The 19,183-nt window shown below is 37.9% G+C and overlaps 1 protein-coding gene and 1 pseudogene across 1 annotated transcript; both read right to left on the bottom strand.

Moving 5' to 3' along the window:
- Positions 1–291: 291 nt before the first annotated feature.
- elovl6 (ELOVL fatty acid elongase 6) lies at positions 292–17,577 on the bottom strand. The gene is made up of 4 exons (XM_086158631.1): positions 17,349–17,577; positions 2,871–3,002; positions 1,278–1,429; positions 292–763 (listed from the first exon to the last, which is right to left on the bottom strand). The coding sequence occupies exons 1-4, from the start codon at positions 17,429–17,431 to the stop codon at positions 321–323; spliced, it is 810 nt and encodes a 269-aa protein (XP_086014757.1). The 5' UTR covers positions 17,432–17,577; the 3' UTR covers positions 292–320.
- On the bottom strand, positions 12,507–12,625 carry LOC147227911 (5S ribosomal RNA; annotated as a pseudogene).
- Positions 17,578–19,183: the final 1,606 nt, after the last annotated feature.

The raw sequence follows: 19,183 nt of genomic DNA, 5'->3' as shown, positions 1-19,183 counted from the left end.
GGGTAAACTCGTGATGGCTCCGGATCATGGTGGCACATGGTTTCTCTTGATGAGGACATCACCTCCATTGGGACATTTAAAATCTGCACATTAGTAGTAATGCTCAAGCACAAACATCAGTCAAATTCCTGTCCCTCCCACCCTGCCCTCCCTGTCAACGTGAAACTTTTCCATCACCCTTTTTTCCCTCCAACATCCTTCACAGATTCTCTCAATTCACTGGTCCCCGCTTTCCATTCCCAGCTCCCTTTTATTTATCATCTCCCTTCTTCCCAGAACACATGGCATCTGTTTTTTGTTTGTTTGTTTGTTTGTTTGTTTTATTCGCTCTTCTTGGTAACAGCTGCAGCTGCTGCTTTGGACTTGCCAATGTAGGCTTCGAAGAAGAACTGGACAAAAAGCACAAAGTAGCTGAGATACATGAGGGAAGACCACACAATGTTCTGCATGTGGGATGGACACTCCTGGCCCTGCTGCATCCACGAATACACCAGGTAGTTGACCACGCAGCCCATCAACATCTGGGTGATCTGAGTGAGTGTGATGAACATGGCGAAATAGCGCGACAGCTTGAAACCAGCTGCTCGCAAGGCGTAGTAAGAGTACATGACAGCATGGACCAAATAGTTCATGGTCATGAACCATCCGCCACCAGCCACCATATCTTTGTAGGAGTACCAGGAGTAGAGCAGCACGGTGATGTGGTGGTACCAGTGGAGGAAGATTAACTTCTGTTTCCTCAGAACAATGAAGAGAGTGTCCCCTGCAGAAACAAGAGGAAATAGGGAGTGAGTGAGACAAAATGCGGTGAAGATTACCAGAAGATCAGGAAAATTTTTGTTGTTTTTTTTTCATTATTTCCTTTATTAAATACATTTCAGTTGTCATGGAAAACTTTCAGATAAATCAGAGCACCAAACTGTTCATTGACTAAATGATTAATCTGCTCTAATTCATCACCAGCTCAGGATTAACTCTCTGCATGTTCTTCATGTTATTAGTTTGTTTTATCATGTGCATTTGATGGGTCAGACTTAATTTGGAAAAAAAAACAGGGAAAATAAGCACATGAAGTCTATCAAAGAGTCCCCAGGGTGAAAAAAAATTAAATATATATTTCCACTTGGGTCTTTTTTTATGTTAACCACAAGATATGATAATATCAAACAGTCTCTGGAATATTGAGAAATGTTTAATTAATTACATTTTATTTCAACTTTTTTCTTGATAATGATATGATTTATCTATTCTGATAATATGGAAAGGTCTTTACTTACCCAGCTCCGGTGCTTTACTTAGTACAAACGCATATGCCCAGAATTTGCTGACAGGCCCATTGTAAAAGCTCTGGTCACATACTGACTGTTTAAGCCCTTTTGTCATCAGGATGTACGTCATGTAACTCCCAGTTCGGATGGCACCAAATATACTATATGGACAAGACACATTGTAAGAATGCCATATAAACAGATGTGTATAATCATAGCCATATTTGCACCATATCAATAGATACAGTTGTATACTAAAACCAATCTAGTTCAACAGTGATACCTGTATCATGTAATAAGGTGATTGGTGTCTAACTTAACACTACACAAACTAAAAAGCGAGTCATTTTCCACTTTAATATTGCTGACAGCACATGATCAACCTTTAACTAAGAGAAGCATTAAAACAGGACTTCAGAAACTTTTTGATCACGTACACAACCAAATCAGCCAATCAAACTTTTGTTTAAATATAAGAATTTTTAACTTGTTTTTTCTTTGTAGTTTAGTTTATGCACCTGCATCATAAACCAACAAGTGCAGAGGTAACAAATCAGTGTATGCAGCGTGTCAGTAAACTCAATTTCAAGTATTTCTGTTCAGCCCCATACATTACAATCCAATAGGTGGCAGTAGTGCATCTAAATGCTGATTGACAAGCCATTAAAATAAATGAGGAAGACAAGAGAGCCAATAAAACAATGGGAGATATACAGGTTGAATTCAATTGTTTACCAAAGCTCGGAAGACCCACCTGCTTCAATCAACCAGCAGCACGGGAAAGCCTTAAGTGGATTGTATTGCAATGGACAGAATGTGAGTGAAAGATCAGATGGGGATGGAGTGCCAGCCAGCATCGTTCAACAGGATCACGGTACGTGACTGACAGTATGTTGAAATGCATGCCAATCAGGGGAGCTTAATGAACAAAACAACCCTATGAAAAATCCTACGTTTTTTCTATGCTTTCAATGACATTCTGAGTATAAAAGCAGTAAGGACTCTGCTCTCTACAATTGTGCATTATTGATAATCTAAAACAAAGGGATGACCCAACAAGACAAGGGACAACCAACTAACGTTGTGTTCCTAGGCCTCAAAAAAAATGTTGCTTTTGTTTGACTAAGCTCTTACTGACATTGGACCCTTAAACCATTGCTCATCACGAACTTTGATTTTCTGTTGTTTCCCCTCCTAAACTTGTCTGGGTCATATGGTATACCTTAAGTCCACAATCTTGTACTTCTTTTGTTCTTTAATTGAACTATTTTCAGAGCAGTTATGACTACATTAAGATGCTTTTAGAGTTAACCATGGTGTGTTGTGAAAGTTGCCAGTGAAAGTGAATGAAAACTGTGGTTTTGTGGTGGTGTGATGAATCTGGGATCTGGTAATTCATCTTTGTTTTAATGACAACATTATGTTCACATTATATCAAGTGCAAATAGTTCAAACTGTATTATTTCAACTCAGGTACCGTGCATGCAACCAATGTCAAATGATTTCATATGCAGAATAACAATATATGTATGCAGACACTGAACTTGGGCTGAACATTTAAGGGTACACTCTACGAGTCGAAAAGTATGAACTTTTTGTCACCTGAAAACTGCAAGTGTGAGGGACCAAAGCACAAGTGGTTTCCTCAACTCAAACTTCTCCCTTTGTTTCATGACATGGCGGCCCCCGAGGATGAAGGCAGCATATAGTGCAGAAAAGAGAAAGGACTTCTTCCTGTAACATAAAAGAGACGAAGAATCGGGTTAACTGCGTTTTTGACTGAGTGATTATTCATACAGTAACTTGCATCAAAACAAAGAAGCTTTTGCAGATCTACAATGATTTCCTGCAACTGATTTTAAGAAAGGATCAAGATTTGGTAATAAAAAAAAAGTCATGAAGTTTTTGTACTTCATGATTTTTTTATTTGCTTGATGTACGCAACACTGTAGGTTTTAAAAGGACGAAAACAAAGTAGATAACTTTTCCCTCCTTCTGTACTGTTTACAAAACAAAAAAAAAAAATGTTGAATAGGGTTCACCATCAGTGCTCCGCTTGAAATTCAGTGTAGTGGTTCCAGTTCTAACTGTCACCATTCTTTGTGGACAGTTTTACATATGAAACCGGTGACTATCTGCCCAAACTGGATCTGAGGCGAAGCCATTTCCAGTGCTCAGCACAAAAAATAAAATGCAGGTGGTCGGACTTGACAGACTGGCCGAATAGAAGGCGTTGGCACGCAGCCTAACTCCAAAGCTGCTTTGTCCAAAACACTTTGTTCACAGAAGAGTCGTTTTTAAGGACAACACTGGCCAAAAGTAAGGAAACTTAATTTATGATGGTAAAACACAACATTCAATGTAGGGCTGCTCAGTAAGCAGAGATGGAGACACAGCTAATAAATTTAGAGCCGCTATAGCCTTGTAAAGTCATTATTCAGGATTAAATATGACTGAACAAATTTAGATTACATTTAAACACAGCAGAGAGGGCAAAAATGGGGAATTCTAGAAACTAAAAATTCTCACTGCCATAAAATGGACTCATAGAAATTACCCTGGCAATAAGTTTCATACCAGCTGTGTTTTTATAGTCTTTCATTCTCATAAGGGATAGAGAACGTTACATAAGTTTTGCATGATAGAACTGCTGTTGAGTGTTTGGAATATTTGGTACACTGATCAAATGTTGTAAGAAAAACTTGAAGTAGAAGCGCAATAGTTTCTGTATATAAAACATCCATCAGCATCTGTTTTGCAGTAACAAATGCAACAAAAACAAAAGCATGTTTACTTTGGTACAACAACTCCAGTCAGTACCTTTCAGCTTATAAATGCAAAAAGGAAAACTATCTTCTATTCATACCAAATATTTACAATAACCCTACATTGTATTACACTTGACAAAAAATATTTGTATATGCCTGTTTTTTCTAAATTTGCAGGAGACAGATATAATTGAAAGCATTCTAAGACTTGTTATATTTGACCACAACATCTGTTAAATATCTATTATAACATTGACTATTTGAAAATTGCATTCTTGAAGGCTCTAAGTCAGGGGTGGGCAATTATTTCTTACTTAATTTTTTATGCGCGGGCCAATTAGGTATCCTGCACATTGAACAAAATTAAAATTGCAATTTAAAGTTTTAAATTTGGGGTATCTTATTTCAACTTTGAAATCATTAATGATCATATACATTTACAAACATTATTTTGCATGTAATCATTCCTACGAAATTTAAAAAAAAGGAAAAAATAAGGAGTTTCTAAATTCAAGATTGATTGAGAATACTTGTTAAAATATTCATAGAAAATACTTTGGCAGGTCGGATAAAAAAGCAAAACGGGGCAGAGCTGTAAAATGGCCGGCTCTGCTCGAAGTGATCCAGGACTAGTTCTATCATAGTCAAATCTTATCGTGGCAACAGGACTTAGTTTCTCTCTTTGGAGATGTATCACTGTCTGTGAGAGGTGTATTCAGTTCTAATAGATCTAATATATAAATACTGGTACCCATGTCACACTCCAAATTCATTATTGCTGGAGTACCCCTTATATCTTGAATTAAAAATTGTTGTTATGTATTATTTAATTACTTGTCAAAGGATGTACATATTATCTCAAAATATAAGCATTTCAGTTTGTTTGTGACATTTCTGGTCTGCAAGTCTTTAATTACCAGCACCATATATATTGAAATGTCAACATGTCCAACATTTCAAGAGAAAAACAGCACCTTTCTGAAGCTATCAAACACCTAATAGAAATGCAGTTGTTCTTTGTCTCTATACAAAGGACTTCATTGTGTGTTGGCATTATGTGGTAGAAGGATGCCAACTCTCTTCCAGCAGCAAAGCCCACGAAATGATTTAGGCCACCTCCACTACGTGTAGGACAAAGCACTCCAGTCAAAGTCAAAAGGAGCTGCTTTCAAACCGTAGCATCAGGGTCGGGACTGCAGAATGACATCACTGTTTTCTCAACAGTGGAGAGAAGAACAAAAAAAACACAAAGATGTGGTCTATATACATGTAAAAAGGGTAACGTTTCATGAGTTCAATCTCAGTATTTGAGTACAGTCTATATATTTGACTACTTTGATCCAAGACTAAAAGGTCTGCCATCAGTCTCATCATCTTAAATGCGGAATAATTTGTCACAGTGCTATTGTTCCACTGCAGCCCACGTAATGTACTACTATAAGGCTGTGGGATATCACTGTAAATAGATTTTAATGAGCATTCAGTATTAACTGTTACAGTTGATGAGTAAGAAATGTTTACAGCTGAAACAAACTGCAAGAACTTTTGTGTCTTCAAACTTCAGATGGATGCTTTTTTGTGCTTTCTGTGTGTGTGTGTGTGTGTGTGGGAAGGGGGTATGCATGTGTGGTTTTATGGCATCTTTTGCATGTTTCTGACATAATTCAAGTATATCTCTGACGATTGAATTTAATTTATCGTATATTCCCGCTTCCAGAGCATTGGCTTTATGGTCTGTAGTCACAAGAGGAAATTCTGTGAGATGCTCATTATGGCAACAGGGCTGCTGGAGTTACAACAGAACATACTGTATTATGGTGAGAGCAAAACAAAAGTACCTGGCCCAATTGGACCAAAGGCAGAAAATTTGCCAAGGACACATTTTTATAATATGCCGCTGAATTTCTGTCAAAACACAAAAATCACTACTTCATCAGAGTGAACACATAGACATATATCACAAATAAATTAAGCAACTCTAAGGTCAATGAAAGGTAGCAGTACAGCAAACAGCATAGCAACCACTTCATTATATTATAAAGAACATACTGAAAAATAAATAGTATACTTAGTAAAACTAATAACACCTTCAGCCTTAACAGGGCATGCAAGGTCTTAGAAAAGGGTGCTGGGGTGAGTCACTTTCCGAGAATTCCAAACTGTGACTAAAAATATATGCAACACTGTCACCCAAAATTCACTCTCACTCTAACCCTGCACATTTATAAGTTCGCTCAGCCTTCTTCTAAGACCCATTTATGTGGAGATTTTGTCATTCTATTTGGCTGATTTCACAGTCATCCATCATTCGACGGTTCAATTCAAACAATCCTATGAGTAATCTGCAGCAGAACGATCAGGACGATAAGCAAGTTGCAACATCCTCTACTGCGGTTCAACACAAGTACCTGAAACAAAATGGCACCCACCATTTGTTCGGTTGATGATGATTGATTTTTTTTTTTTTTTTTTTGGTTGTTTGTTTAGGGTTTTTTTTTTTTTCATCTTTTTTTTTTTTTTTAGTATTTCAGCCATTCCTAAAATACAGAGGGATGTATATCAGTGAAGAGAGACAGTCAGGAAAGCGTAACAAACTGGATGCTGATACCATTGTTATAAATCAAGCCTCTAATTACGTATTGCACTAAATTGCTACTGCGATAAAATTGCTTGCTTCTTTGCAAACAAGCTTAGGGTAATGAGCAAAAGTAAAACTGAGTGAGAGAGTAAAAGTGTCTTGCAAAGACCTTAACATTTCAGCAGAAGCCAGGCTCAGTCTGTATTGCCAAGAATGTATTTGAGACTTTGTGAAAGTCTCACTAAATTTTTCGATTTGCCTTTCAGCTCTGTTACAAAGAATTCAAATTGACTGGAGAACTTGTATGTGTGCAAGTCATGTCTAGGATATATTTATGTTTACATATTTGTCACCGTCAAACATTTGCACAGAAGAAAGAAGAGGAAGAAAGAAAGAGGCAGAAGAAAGATTTATGTGCAAACTTTTGAGAATTTAAAATTACAGCCAATCTAACCAATTACCAATCTTCAGAGTATGTTTATCATGTTTATCATTAGTGTGTAATGCTTCTACTGATGGTATTATCCTATTATACAGATAAATTGCACATGCATCTTAGAATTCATGAACAGGATTCACTTAATTTAGAAGAACCAGCTTTTAACTTTCAATCAATTCCTGTTTTGTATTTATACCAAACATTTAATTCAAATCATCCCGAGAACCCGCTGATGAATAAAAAAAAAAATGCATGAAAAGAGCAAGCAAATATGGCCCTAACTTGCACATCTGGACAGAAATTAGAAAGCTACTGTATGGAAAGAAGCTTAGCTCTGCTGTATCATGGAGATGAGCCAAGCAAACCCAAATAAAATACCCCAGTGTCAGAATCCTTTTGGATGGATCAGCATGGAGTCTTAACAGACACAGCAGATATTTAATGCTTTCTGTGAGCTTTCAAAGGTAACTATTTTTTTTCCCAAGATGAGGTGTCTTTCAAATAGCTGTGTACAGCAGTGGCTATTACAAAACTTCAATGTCCCAGATTTAACTGTGTATACACCGTGTGCGTTGAGTGATGTACAGATTGATCTTATAAAATTACATTTTGATGCAAAATGAATTCTAGGGAGTTAAACTGAGCTAAAATGGAAGTCTAATTTGAACACTGAACAGTCCATAGCAACCAGATGCTCGGTTTAAAATGAGGAAAAAGGTAATTACATGCCACATGATGGACAATTTTATATTTTGGTGGAAAATAAAAAGTAAAATTGAAATATCCGTGAAATGCCACAAAGCACCAATACCAGCTTTAAAAATTCTAGGATACCGGTACATTAATTTGAAATGTGTCTGTAAAACAAATTCATGACTTGGAGGTGCCATAATATCTGTATCTTCGTCACATATTCAGTGAAGTCAGAGAAAATTTTGACTTCGATTAATTATCATGTAAATCCAGTTAACATATTCAACTGTAGGAACAAATATACACATAGCAGGGAGAGGGAAACCAAATAACGATGCCATGAGGGCTTCACTAAATTCATTTCCCTATTCTAAACTAAGAAGTGGATTTAAAACTGACCTGTTAACAAGCAAACAACATCTAGGGATGAGTTTTACATTTTGGAATGTTAAATCACAATTGAGGTGACTGCTTAATCCCAAGTACTTACTATATCCTTTTATATTTAGTACAGTACCAAATATACAGCTCTTAGTCCCTGCCCTCCCCCACTGGGTGTGTTGGATAAAGCTACGGAATAACCTGCTGTGGCACTTGGATCTGTATTAGCTGGTCTAGGAGATTTCAACCATTACGTAATCCTGAGTTTGCAGTCTGAGGATGAGTCTGCACACCTATAAGTAAGCTGTTTTCAGTCTCACTCCCACTATTTTTGTTTACAATCTTGCACTGGCAATAAAACTACAATATCTGATTATATAGGGGAGTATAGTCAATCATAGTATTTTGGTTTACAGCAAAACATGAATATTTTGCAGTTGTTTGCATTTGAAGCAAGGCAATTTGCCAATGTGTTGGAAATATAGTAAAGAAATACTGCCAAAAAAGAATAGTAAATAAGACCTGCCTGCAACAGAGAAATCGCTACTCTAGAAAGCATGAAAATATGATTCAGCTAATAACACACACACGGTCCTGGCAGTCACTTGTAAATTCATGATGAAAACAAATTAATGACCAGGACCAAAAAAAAACAACGTTTTGTATATTCTGTATTTGATAGGCACATAAGATTGCAATTCATCTATTGATGACAGAGAATTGCACTCCTGTTAAGTGGTAATCATTTCAGCCTATTAAGTGCTTAAGAACATATGAAGTCATGTTTATTTTAAGCAGCAAGACAAATGGACTGTAGGGAAGCTTTCATTGCATGGAAAAGCATCGCAACAAACACGATATGCAAAAAGGGTATTTCAGCTTTTAATATCTTTGTATTCCCCGATGAATGAATGAACTATCCTCTTTAAATAAATACAATGCCTATCAAAAGCCTCCGCCCCGTCCAAGATACCTGGGTCTGTGTTCACTCAAAGCAAAACTGGCTGCACAGATGACATAGCCTCAACTTGACGACACCAAACAAAAGTAACTGTAGTTGGGGCTACAAAATTTAAATGGCTGTGATATAGACTGCAAGTCGAGTCAAATTCTTACTCCTTGTGTTGACAATGCCAGGATTTCATAAACATCACTGCATACATTATATTACCAGGCTATCATAAAACAGGCAAAGCATCAACATTTGTAAGAAACCAGACAAGATTCCACTTGTGTTATGCTGGACCTATTAAAATGTATAATAAGGCGATAGGTCAAGAACCCTGTGTATTGCATAGTTTTTGGTCAGCTTACACATCATCGACGTTTGAAGCTATTTATAAATTTCCATGGCTTTGTTAGGTTATGCAAACTGGGACTGGTAAGGTTCAGGCATGCATCAGTAAGGTTAATATTAGGTAATGAATGAGCCTAGGTAAGCCAACAAAATGCTGATTCCTTCTTACAGACACCAGCCTGAACCGGAGGTCGGGTGGTCATGAGCACCAAGTGTAAAATCAGCATTCAAGTCACAACTTCACTCTTTCTGAAAACAAAAATAATGTGGAAATAAAAGCTAAAATACACTGATGTAAAACATTGAGAGCACTAGGAATTCCAAAGCCAAAGACAGCTAGTAAGTCAGCAGCTCCCTGATCAATGGTACTTTTGATTCCAGATACCAAGATATGCTATAGATTCACAAGCATTACACAAAGCAATGAAACTAAGACAGGTTGATGTACTGAAAAGATAAAGGAAACTAAATGAGTGTTGTAAAAGGACTTGCAGAGCTATTTCAGGCATACCCCATATTCATGGAGAAAGTGACATTGGGAAAAACCGTCACATTTCACGTGGATAGGTTAGTCGTCTAAGATATGCATTAAATGTCGAAATACACTATCAAGTATACAGTCGCTTCATACAAGTATTGAATAAATCTTATTTGCTGGAAAAGAACAGGTATTTAACTATGGGCTGATTCATTCTGTCTTTATTTTGGTAGGGATAAAATATGTAGCTATTTGTCTTCAGTTGCATGCATTGTAAAATGAGCTGCCCTTTCCCTTGACTGTATCTGGGTTCTTGCCCGTCGGATTGGATCTAAAAGTGAACCAAAGTGAAGTTACACTTGAGGCAAACCATAATTCCTCAAGAGCCAGCCCACATCACCAGCTCTGACCTCCACAGCTGTGAAAAGGGGGGCAACCTAGGCAAGCATCAAGCCTAGGGTGAACTCTAGGTACTTGCGGTCACGACTGATCAACATCATTTCTAGCAGCAGCAGTAGCTACCATGAATTTGTGGATTTAGCTGAATGACAATTGAAGGGATATTTACAATTTGAGAGTTTTGTTTTTTTTCCCTTTAATTAGCATTGTAAATGTCTATCAGAATGCAGTCAAATATATTGGTTTGAATCCAGTTGTAATTAAAGGAAACGTCACATAAATTGCTGGCTGAGAGATATGAAAAGAAATATGTCATAACAAAGATATTTTCCTGCATTTAGATGATTTCATGAGCATTCAATAAAATTCATCTGACAAAGGATCACTGATCTCAAAGTCAGCTTTATTGTCAATTTCTCCACATGTACTAGACGTGCGCAGGAATTGAGGAGACGTTTCTCACTGTCCCATGGTCACATGAAATTAACAAAATAATAATAAAGTACACATTAAACCCTAAAGTTGACAATAAACAAACAAGGTATAAAGTGCATGCAGATAACATCTGCTGGTATTTAGGTGAAAGGATGAGATTCCATAAAAACTGAAATGTATAAATATGTAATTTCAATGGAGATTAGCAACACAGGTTTCTGTGGAGTCAGTGCAAAAAAAAATTAGTAATATCATACAATAGCAGCATGATGTCAGCAGGTGAGAAAATTAAGTGGATTTAAAAGCACAAAGGAAACAATATGAATATATAAGTATATGGTGTGTATTTAGGGAGAATAGGAGCAGAGATTAGAGTAAAGTTCAGAGCAGAGCACTCAGTTAAACTAGAATGTATAATTCCACTTTAGAATTAGCAGAAAATCTATCGTTAGAATTGTCAAAAGCAGACTTTTACAGCTTGATTATCCACATCTGGATTTCGATTAGCTCAACATTTGCTGTAATGAACAGATCGACATTTTTCATTCATGGCTAAAATAATCTCAGTGGTAATAGTCAAGGTAGGTATAATTAATCAACATAAGGGCTGTAGAAAAAAGGCTGGAATGCTGGTGGACTTTGCATGTAACATGAGTTGTTGGTGAAGACACTTATCGCCCTGGCTAATCAAGTCTAATAGGATCCTGACCTTCAAGAGACTGCACTCATGCTTCTAAATCAATATGCAGATTTAAAATTCAACACTGCAGTCAGAACAAATATTAACAAACCAACTAACAATTAAAATACAATGAATATGTGAAAAGCTATTAACCTATTTTAAATGAGAAAAAATTAACTGATTGAACATACAGAGTTCAGTCTCAATGCAGTTGTGCAGACCTTGATATCAGCCAAAGGGAAAACTTCCAGAGCCAGTCCTAAACAATATACAGACTCATGGAGATGCAGTCTACCTCGAGCGCTTTTTTAAACCTGAAAACATAGATGTCAAGCGGACTTGCATGGTAATGAGAAATGATGACGTTGTAGCACAGAGTGAGTCAGCTTGTTGGAGATGTACGTATGCTGCTCACATTGAGTGCAACATTGCAGTCTTAACAAGCATCTGTCCATTGTACTATCACACAGACAATACATCAGAAGGTGAAGAGACCAAAACGTAAAGCCACTTAGAAAATCCCTTTATATTATAAACTGGTGTAAAATTAATAGATTATTCTGACATGTTTTGTTTTTTTCATATCGTCACATGTATAAATATTAGATATGTGAAATATCAGTCGCTTTTTTATTTTTTTTGGGGGGGTTGCATGGAAAAGCTAGAAATACAGACACTTTACTTGGTAATACATTAGGGATACATTTAGTATATGTTGTATTTCACAGAATATTGCATCTTAACAACTTTGGTCATTAATACATGCTAGTCAATAACAACATTATATTGTAACTGATAAGTTTCACTTCAGTGAGTGACTGTTTATTGGACATCAATCCAGTTAATGTAAAAATCTTAAATGCATACAAACAATAATAATATAATAATTTATCCTTTATTAATCGTTCTCTGCAATTAACCCATCATGGATGAACTATGAGCAGTAGGCTGCCGCCGTCCACCAGCGGAACAATTAGGGGTTCAGTATCTTGCTCAACAACACTAGTCACACTAGGAGGAGCCAGGAATCGAACCAGGAATGTTCAGTTCCAAAGACGGTTGCTCTCCTGCACCACGCCACCCCTAAATGCTTATGGCCCCTGGTATTCCTAGGAAGTCTCCCATCCAAGCTCTAACCTGGCCCAACCCTGCTTGGCTTCAAAGATCAGAAAAGATCGGGTGTGTTCAGGGTGGTATGGCCATAAACTACACCATAATTGGCTGTAAATTACACCATAATTAAGAATAGAAAATCAAATAGGATAAGAAAACTTGAATGAAAGAGCTGCCATATACAGAGAAAGTGTGCAGATTATAATCATGAAATGCAATTGAAAAACTGTAAAAGCCCAAAGATGTTTCACCTCATTACACTCAAAAGCCAAGAGAGCTATTTTAGCTCATTTCACTCCTTTGAGATATTGGAGACAGTGTTTACTTCTTGCTTCTGTCTTGCAGTTGAGGGCCATATATCAGCCAGAGGGACATGGACTTTTGTTCTTTTCTCACAGTAACATCGTAGATATAGATATAACCCTAATCTTTTTACTCATGTCATCTGGCATTGTCTCAGGGACCCTAAAAGTCTTTGTAAAGGATATGTAGTTAGGAAATACTTTAATGGACCAAGCAAAGGATTTGGGGACAGAATGGAAAAACTGGTTACTAGATGTTTCTGGTTTTATTTTTGACTTTTATTACTTATTCTGCTCCCTCAAGATTTCACCTGAGAATGTTCAATTTTGCAGGGGATCAAAGGGAAGACCTTTGGTGTGAAGACGCAGGATGCTGTGTAGTCTAGTTCCCTTATCAAACTATACTGGATGGCATGGCGAGAGACGGACGCTTTTAACCCACATAGTTCTTGGAGGTATCAGAGCTGCTACGCACAGCTCAACATGTCAATGCCTGCCTCCACTGTGATGAAGTATTGGATGTTGGCGGTGAATCAGTACTTTGTAACCAAATTAGCAATGCAAGCCATACAGGGAAACACACCTTCATAACACACAGTTCTCCTGTATAGTTTTGGTGTGTGCTTGGCCTGAAACTTGTCCAAAAACATCAGCAGTGCTTGTTGTAGGATAGAGGATGGCAGGTTTGAAAATTGCAATAATATCACAAATATATTGTTTTACTTGCTATAATTAATTTACCAAAATGTTACACTGTCATTTTTAGAGACAGAAAATGTGAATCTTTCTAGAAAGATACCATGCATTTCTTGAGTTCATTTTTTTTCATATCCTATTCATACTTTGTTTAACTGGCATTCGTATTGTTTCCTGTCCGAGATACTTCCATTTCGGCAGTCCGGACTTAAAACGGCAAAGATTAGATGCTTCTGTATTGTTCATTATACAGGAAAAGGAGGGTGATACTGATGTCGATAAGCAGCATTCCATGCCGCCTTATTCCTTTTCTACGCCTTCTTTCAGTTAGCTGCTCAATTGTTCTTGCTTTACAATGCTCAACTGTCTGTTGTTAGTTTCAAGGAGAGATCATATGTAAGTACTAGTCTCCATTCATCCTCGCAAAACAATGACATGTGTAGTATGCTGTTCATAGATATGTGACAGTTAAGTTTCAGACAACATGTTTTAACCACGGATCTACACAGGATATATAACTCCTCTTCTTTTTTTTTTTTTTTTTTTAAAGATTACCCTTGATTCGATGGCTCACATATGCCACTGGCTGCTTCAAGGTGTATTTCAAAATAAAACATTATGTAGATATAATCTAATCTTTGCTGACCTACATATTAAGTAAAATATTTTGCTGAGGTACAGACAAAATTCCATAACACTATGTCTTCCCTCAAGAACATCCAAACCGTTTCAGATTTAAGATTAAATGTCAAGACAAGTGTCAAAGGGACCTCAGTAGGTCCAATTTCCAGATCATTCTGTCTTGGTGAAAATAGGGAAAATTGCCCAGATGTGCAAATGAGTGCGTGAATGGTTGTCTGTCTGTATGTAAGGCAATTGACTGGAGACCAGTCCAGGGTGCATCTCGCTCGATGGCAGATGGGATGGGCTCCAGCATCCGCCGCGACCCTGAGTAGGATAAGCGGTAACAATAGATGGATGGGTTGATTGTCCTGGTGCCAAAAACCATTAGGGAAGTTGCAATGCACCATGGTCACATGTAATATGATTTAAAGCTATCATGACATTTAATTCAATAGTGATACCCAGAAGACAAGTAGCAGTTGGTTTATCACTTGTCCTTAATTCCATTCTTTGTTGCATTATATTGTGAGTTTTTTATGTGTTTTGGTCTAATACTGTGTATACTTTCCTCGCTTGATTTATCATCCCATCCTACAGCAAACTATCCATCCACTGCAAGTTTCATTTGTTGACTATCTGGAATATTTTGCACGAGGGATGTGTAATATTATCAGCTCTATTGAGAATGTTGCACATTTTGTCGTCGTCGTTCCACAGTTCTGTATTCAGTTTTCTTGTTAAATAACTAACCCGACATTGTGACACAAAATTGTAAACAATGACATGGTAGAAAAAAACATCCCAGCAGTGCTCTAAAGCTTTGAAGATTGGATTGATTGAACAACACAAAACCGGGAACATGACTTCATTTCTATAATACAATGCTAAAACGTTATCATATACTACTGTAATTTATCAAGCATTGCAATGTGCAGTGATATCACGGTGTGCTCGGAGAAAATTTATTTTGATATTGTGACCCAAGTATCACATTCATCATATCAAATCGTAAGGCCTTGCAAAATCTCCACCCTGCTGTAAAATTAAATTAATTACTGTATACCACTGTCTCAGGGTGTGAAGTGTGATATATGAGACTCACATATTATAACAATAAGTGACAGTGCAAAGGATGCCACCTTGATTAAATCTGTTGTTTTGAGAGAATTGAATTTATTCTCCTTTTCGGGATCTGAACTGTAATGCATAGAATTTGGCATTTAGATAACAATATGAAGAAACACCAAAAGTGTGTTCTAGCAAACATTTCGCCACAACTTATACTACTTCTCAGTTTTCTTCCGGCCAAAGTAGTAGTAAACTGTCCTTAACAAAGGGTAAAAGATATAGTTTGTGGCAATCCGCCACAATTTAGCTGTCAAACAATTAATTAAATGTGAAGTTATATGAGCAAAGAGTCATTTTGTTCAGTTAATTTCCCTGGATATCTGAAGCTATGATAGGGAGCCACAGAAGCCCAAGGGGACAAAAGCCACGCCGAGCTATTTTCAACTGAAACTTCTTTCCACCTACAACCTGTTTATCTCATTCACAACAAAGGGGCAAAGATGAGGTCAGCAGGGCCTTGAAAGCAAATTCAATACATATCTATATTTCCTATCTGTAATGTTAGCCAGTAGCAAGGGCTGAAAAATATATATACTGATATAGTTTGATTTTATAAATAATGGGAATTGTGACAGACTGATTGTGAACACAGAGAGCAAACATAGTTTCAATTGGTTTAAAAAAGTGTGTATGTGTGTGTACTGTGCAGTAAATAACGTAAACAGTACATACAGTAAAGTTGTTCAATAGAACTAACAATTATGGCTATTGTACATCCTTCTTTTAATCTGCTTTAAATGGACAAACTTAACAGTTTGTTTCATTTTATTTTACAATTCTCTGTCTAACTTAAGTCGTAGAAAAATCTGTGTTGTGCAATTTACAACCCAGCCATCCCCTTCTAAATAGTTGTAGCCTTTATCAGCCATGTGCACTGGCCCAGTCTAACATCTTCCTCTACACAAGCGGAAGAGAAGTCAGCACAGATCAGCTGTAATGTGATTGGCTTAAACTCTGTCAGCAGACATCATAAGATGCATGTGATTGGTCGGTTCTTAGTGTCAGGGAATGGACAGCTCCAACAAATTGCTCTCATGCTGTCTCTCTCTAACGGTTTCGGTGAATCAGAAGAGGAATGTTTAGCACTTAGTGAGCATTTTAGTGATCTTGTGAAAACTGTGTGTATAGTATCATTTTTTTATTAAAAAAAAAAGAGTAATACCAGACTTTCCTTCAGGTAAAGGACATAAGATACATTACTTCATACTGTGCGCAGCTCTGATGTGTCATTTTGTTGTTTCCTCTGCCCCTGAATGCTAAATGAAGCTTAGGCTACCTTTTATGCATGACTCATTTTGTTTTGCTTAGAGACTTTTCTCTTTCTAGCATAGAGCAAGATAACAGGGACCGTTTTACTGAAATTCTGCAAAAAAAAAAAAAAATAGCTGGACCAACTTGTTCATTCAATGCATCAATGCCCACAACCTCCAGGCAATATTTACTTAACCTCAATAGCTACAGTTAGAAATCTGGACTAATGTTGGAGATTGGGCAAAGCCTTGCAGACACAACCCTGTGCAAACAATTCCCTAGATAATGTTTGCATTTATGAATTCCAAGTTATTGGTGGAGCCTGTTCAGTAGTTTGTTTTTCGTAACGAAGCCGTTGCAAAGGGACAACTGATTTCTTTATAATGTATAAAGGTAGCTCCCACATTATTGAGCGGCAACCCAACAACATGCAGGCGTTTGGCGGCACTTGGCATTTCCAGAGGGGAAATAACCAAAGGCCATGAGATGACGGGATGACCTTTACAATAAGTATCGCGGTTGCTGATGCCCGGGAAACAAATCACGGGAAAATCAAGGGCAAATCCTGCCATGAGGGATGCGTGGCGCAAGAGGGGTCTGCCACTAATATCGAAAATGAAGGCCTGCGTGGATTTTTTTTTTTCATTTTGTGAGGCTCTAAACCGGCGACGGACATCATGGAACCGGAGGCTGATGCATGTGCGCCTCAACAATCTCCGATTCACGTCCCGCTTGTGTAGATGGCGCTGGATCGGGAGCGCAAAAGGGGATAGGATTAGAAAAGGGGCTCTTCACATTGCACCGGAGAGGTCTTACCAGTTCTCCTGCATCCATCGGATGGCTTCATCCTCATTGAACTGCCTCTCGAATTCGTACTCTTGCAGTGCTAGCACCGACATAGTCGCTGTGTTGCGCTTTCCGCCGAATCAAGACGATACTCGGGCCGGATTGTTTCCTCTTTACTTTGTCTCCACGGAGCCGACTAGCATTGCTCGAGCTGCCCGCCGGGTCCTCGCCGTTGTGCGCGAACTGCTTGACAGGCGGCACCTTCCTCCTCTGCCGGCCATCCGAGCCTACGCCCTCTTCCTCGGAGACGCGCACTGGGTCCTAACGCCGCCCGACGCATGTATGCGTGAAGCCCCGCAGCGCACACTGACCTTCCACTGAGTCAGGGGTGGGCAACTGTTTTGTCTGGCGGGCTACATTTCTTATTTAATTTTCATGTGCGGGCCAAAATTAGATATGTATTTTTTAAATTTATTTATTTACTTAGTTTTCATTTTATTTCACTTTTAAAATCATTAATGATCATATAAATGCACCGACATGATTATAGCGTTTTAGTTCGGGTAAACACCCGGTTGACGGTCAAACGTCCGTTTAATGAGCAATAGCTGTTGTTGGCCACAGCCTCGCCACACAAGCCTGCAATACAACTAACTTTTCTCTCTAAATTCCAGGTAAAAAAAAAAAAACAGAATTCCTTAGACCCCAAACGATACTCACAAAATTCCCAGCATCCCCAAAATCACACAGAAAACAAGCATCAACATAAACCCCAACATTCGTGACACGCTACATTATTTTGTTTGTAATCATCCATATATAATAAAACTAAATATTTTAATAAGTCTTAATAAGTTTCAGTCAGGACTGAATTTAGAAACCCCTTATTTTTTCCTTTTAAGAAAATAGTTTGGCGTGTCTTATAAAAAAGCAAAACGGGCTGTATGTGGCCCAGGTCTGCACGAACTAGTCATAACCGAAATGTCATAGTCATTACCCAATTTGAGACCACCTTTTCTGGAAGTAGTGAAATTTGAGGTGCTTTACAACAAAGAAATAACACGCAAATGAAATGTGTTGAAATCCGACAGGAACATAGGTACTTGGCATTACTATTACCATGGAATACAACAACCGCTAAATCCACTTTGTATCAACTGTGACATCAGGCAGGGCTGAACACGATGCATAAAAGGCCATGTAAAATGACATGTGTAATGCTAAGTGGCACATTCTTTGCCATTGATGCACCAGAACCATGGAAACAAACAGGGAATTTAATCTATTAATTAATAGATAGATAAAGGTGGCACAATGGAGCAGTGGTTGGTGCTTCGGCCTCAGCAAGAAGGTACCTGGTTTAATTCTTCAGGGAGGCTTTCTGTGTGGAGTTTGCATGTTCTCCCCGTGTCTGCATGAGTTTCCTTGGAGTTCTCCGGTCTCCTCCCACAATCCAAAAGCATCAAGTAGGTTCAGTGGTGACCCTAAATTGTTGAAATGCATCAAAGAGCTCACAGTTCTGAAAGGTGAAATGTGTAGAAAGTTTTAGCCCGCTCTCAAATAAATTAGACAAATTATTATTCAATTATTTATTAATTCATTCATTTATAAACAATCTATCCCGCACTCAGCGTCCTGGGAATGCCGGAGACTATCCTAGCTGTCATTGGGCTTAAGGCGGGAGTTAATCCCTGGACTGTTCAACAGTTGATCATAAGGTCACATATGGAGACGTACAACCGTTCACTATCACTGCCAGTCTTCCCACTTGCATTTGCTTAAAGGGACCATGTCCTTGTAACCTTGTATTGCAAACCCATCCTGCCATGTGTGAGGGAAAAAAACAAACAAACATAATACTATAT

Source organism: Fistularia commersonii, chromosome 13, assembly GCF_037954325.1.
Source record: "Fistularia commersonii isolate RoL2024-O1a breed Wild chromosome 13, RoL_Fcom_v1.0, whole genome shotgun sequence".
Lineage (NCBI taxonomy): Eukaryota > Metazoa > Chordata > Actinopteri > Syngnathiformes > Fistulariidae > Fistularia > Fistularia commersonii.
This window is presented reverse-complemented; position numbering and strand designations above follow the sequence as displayed.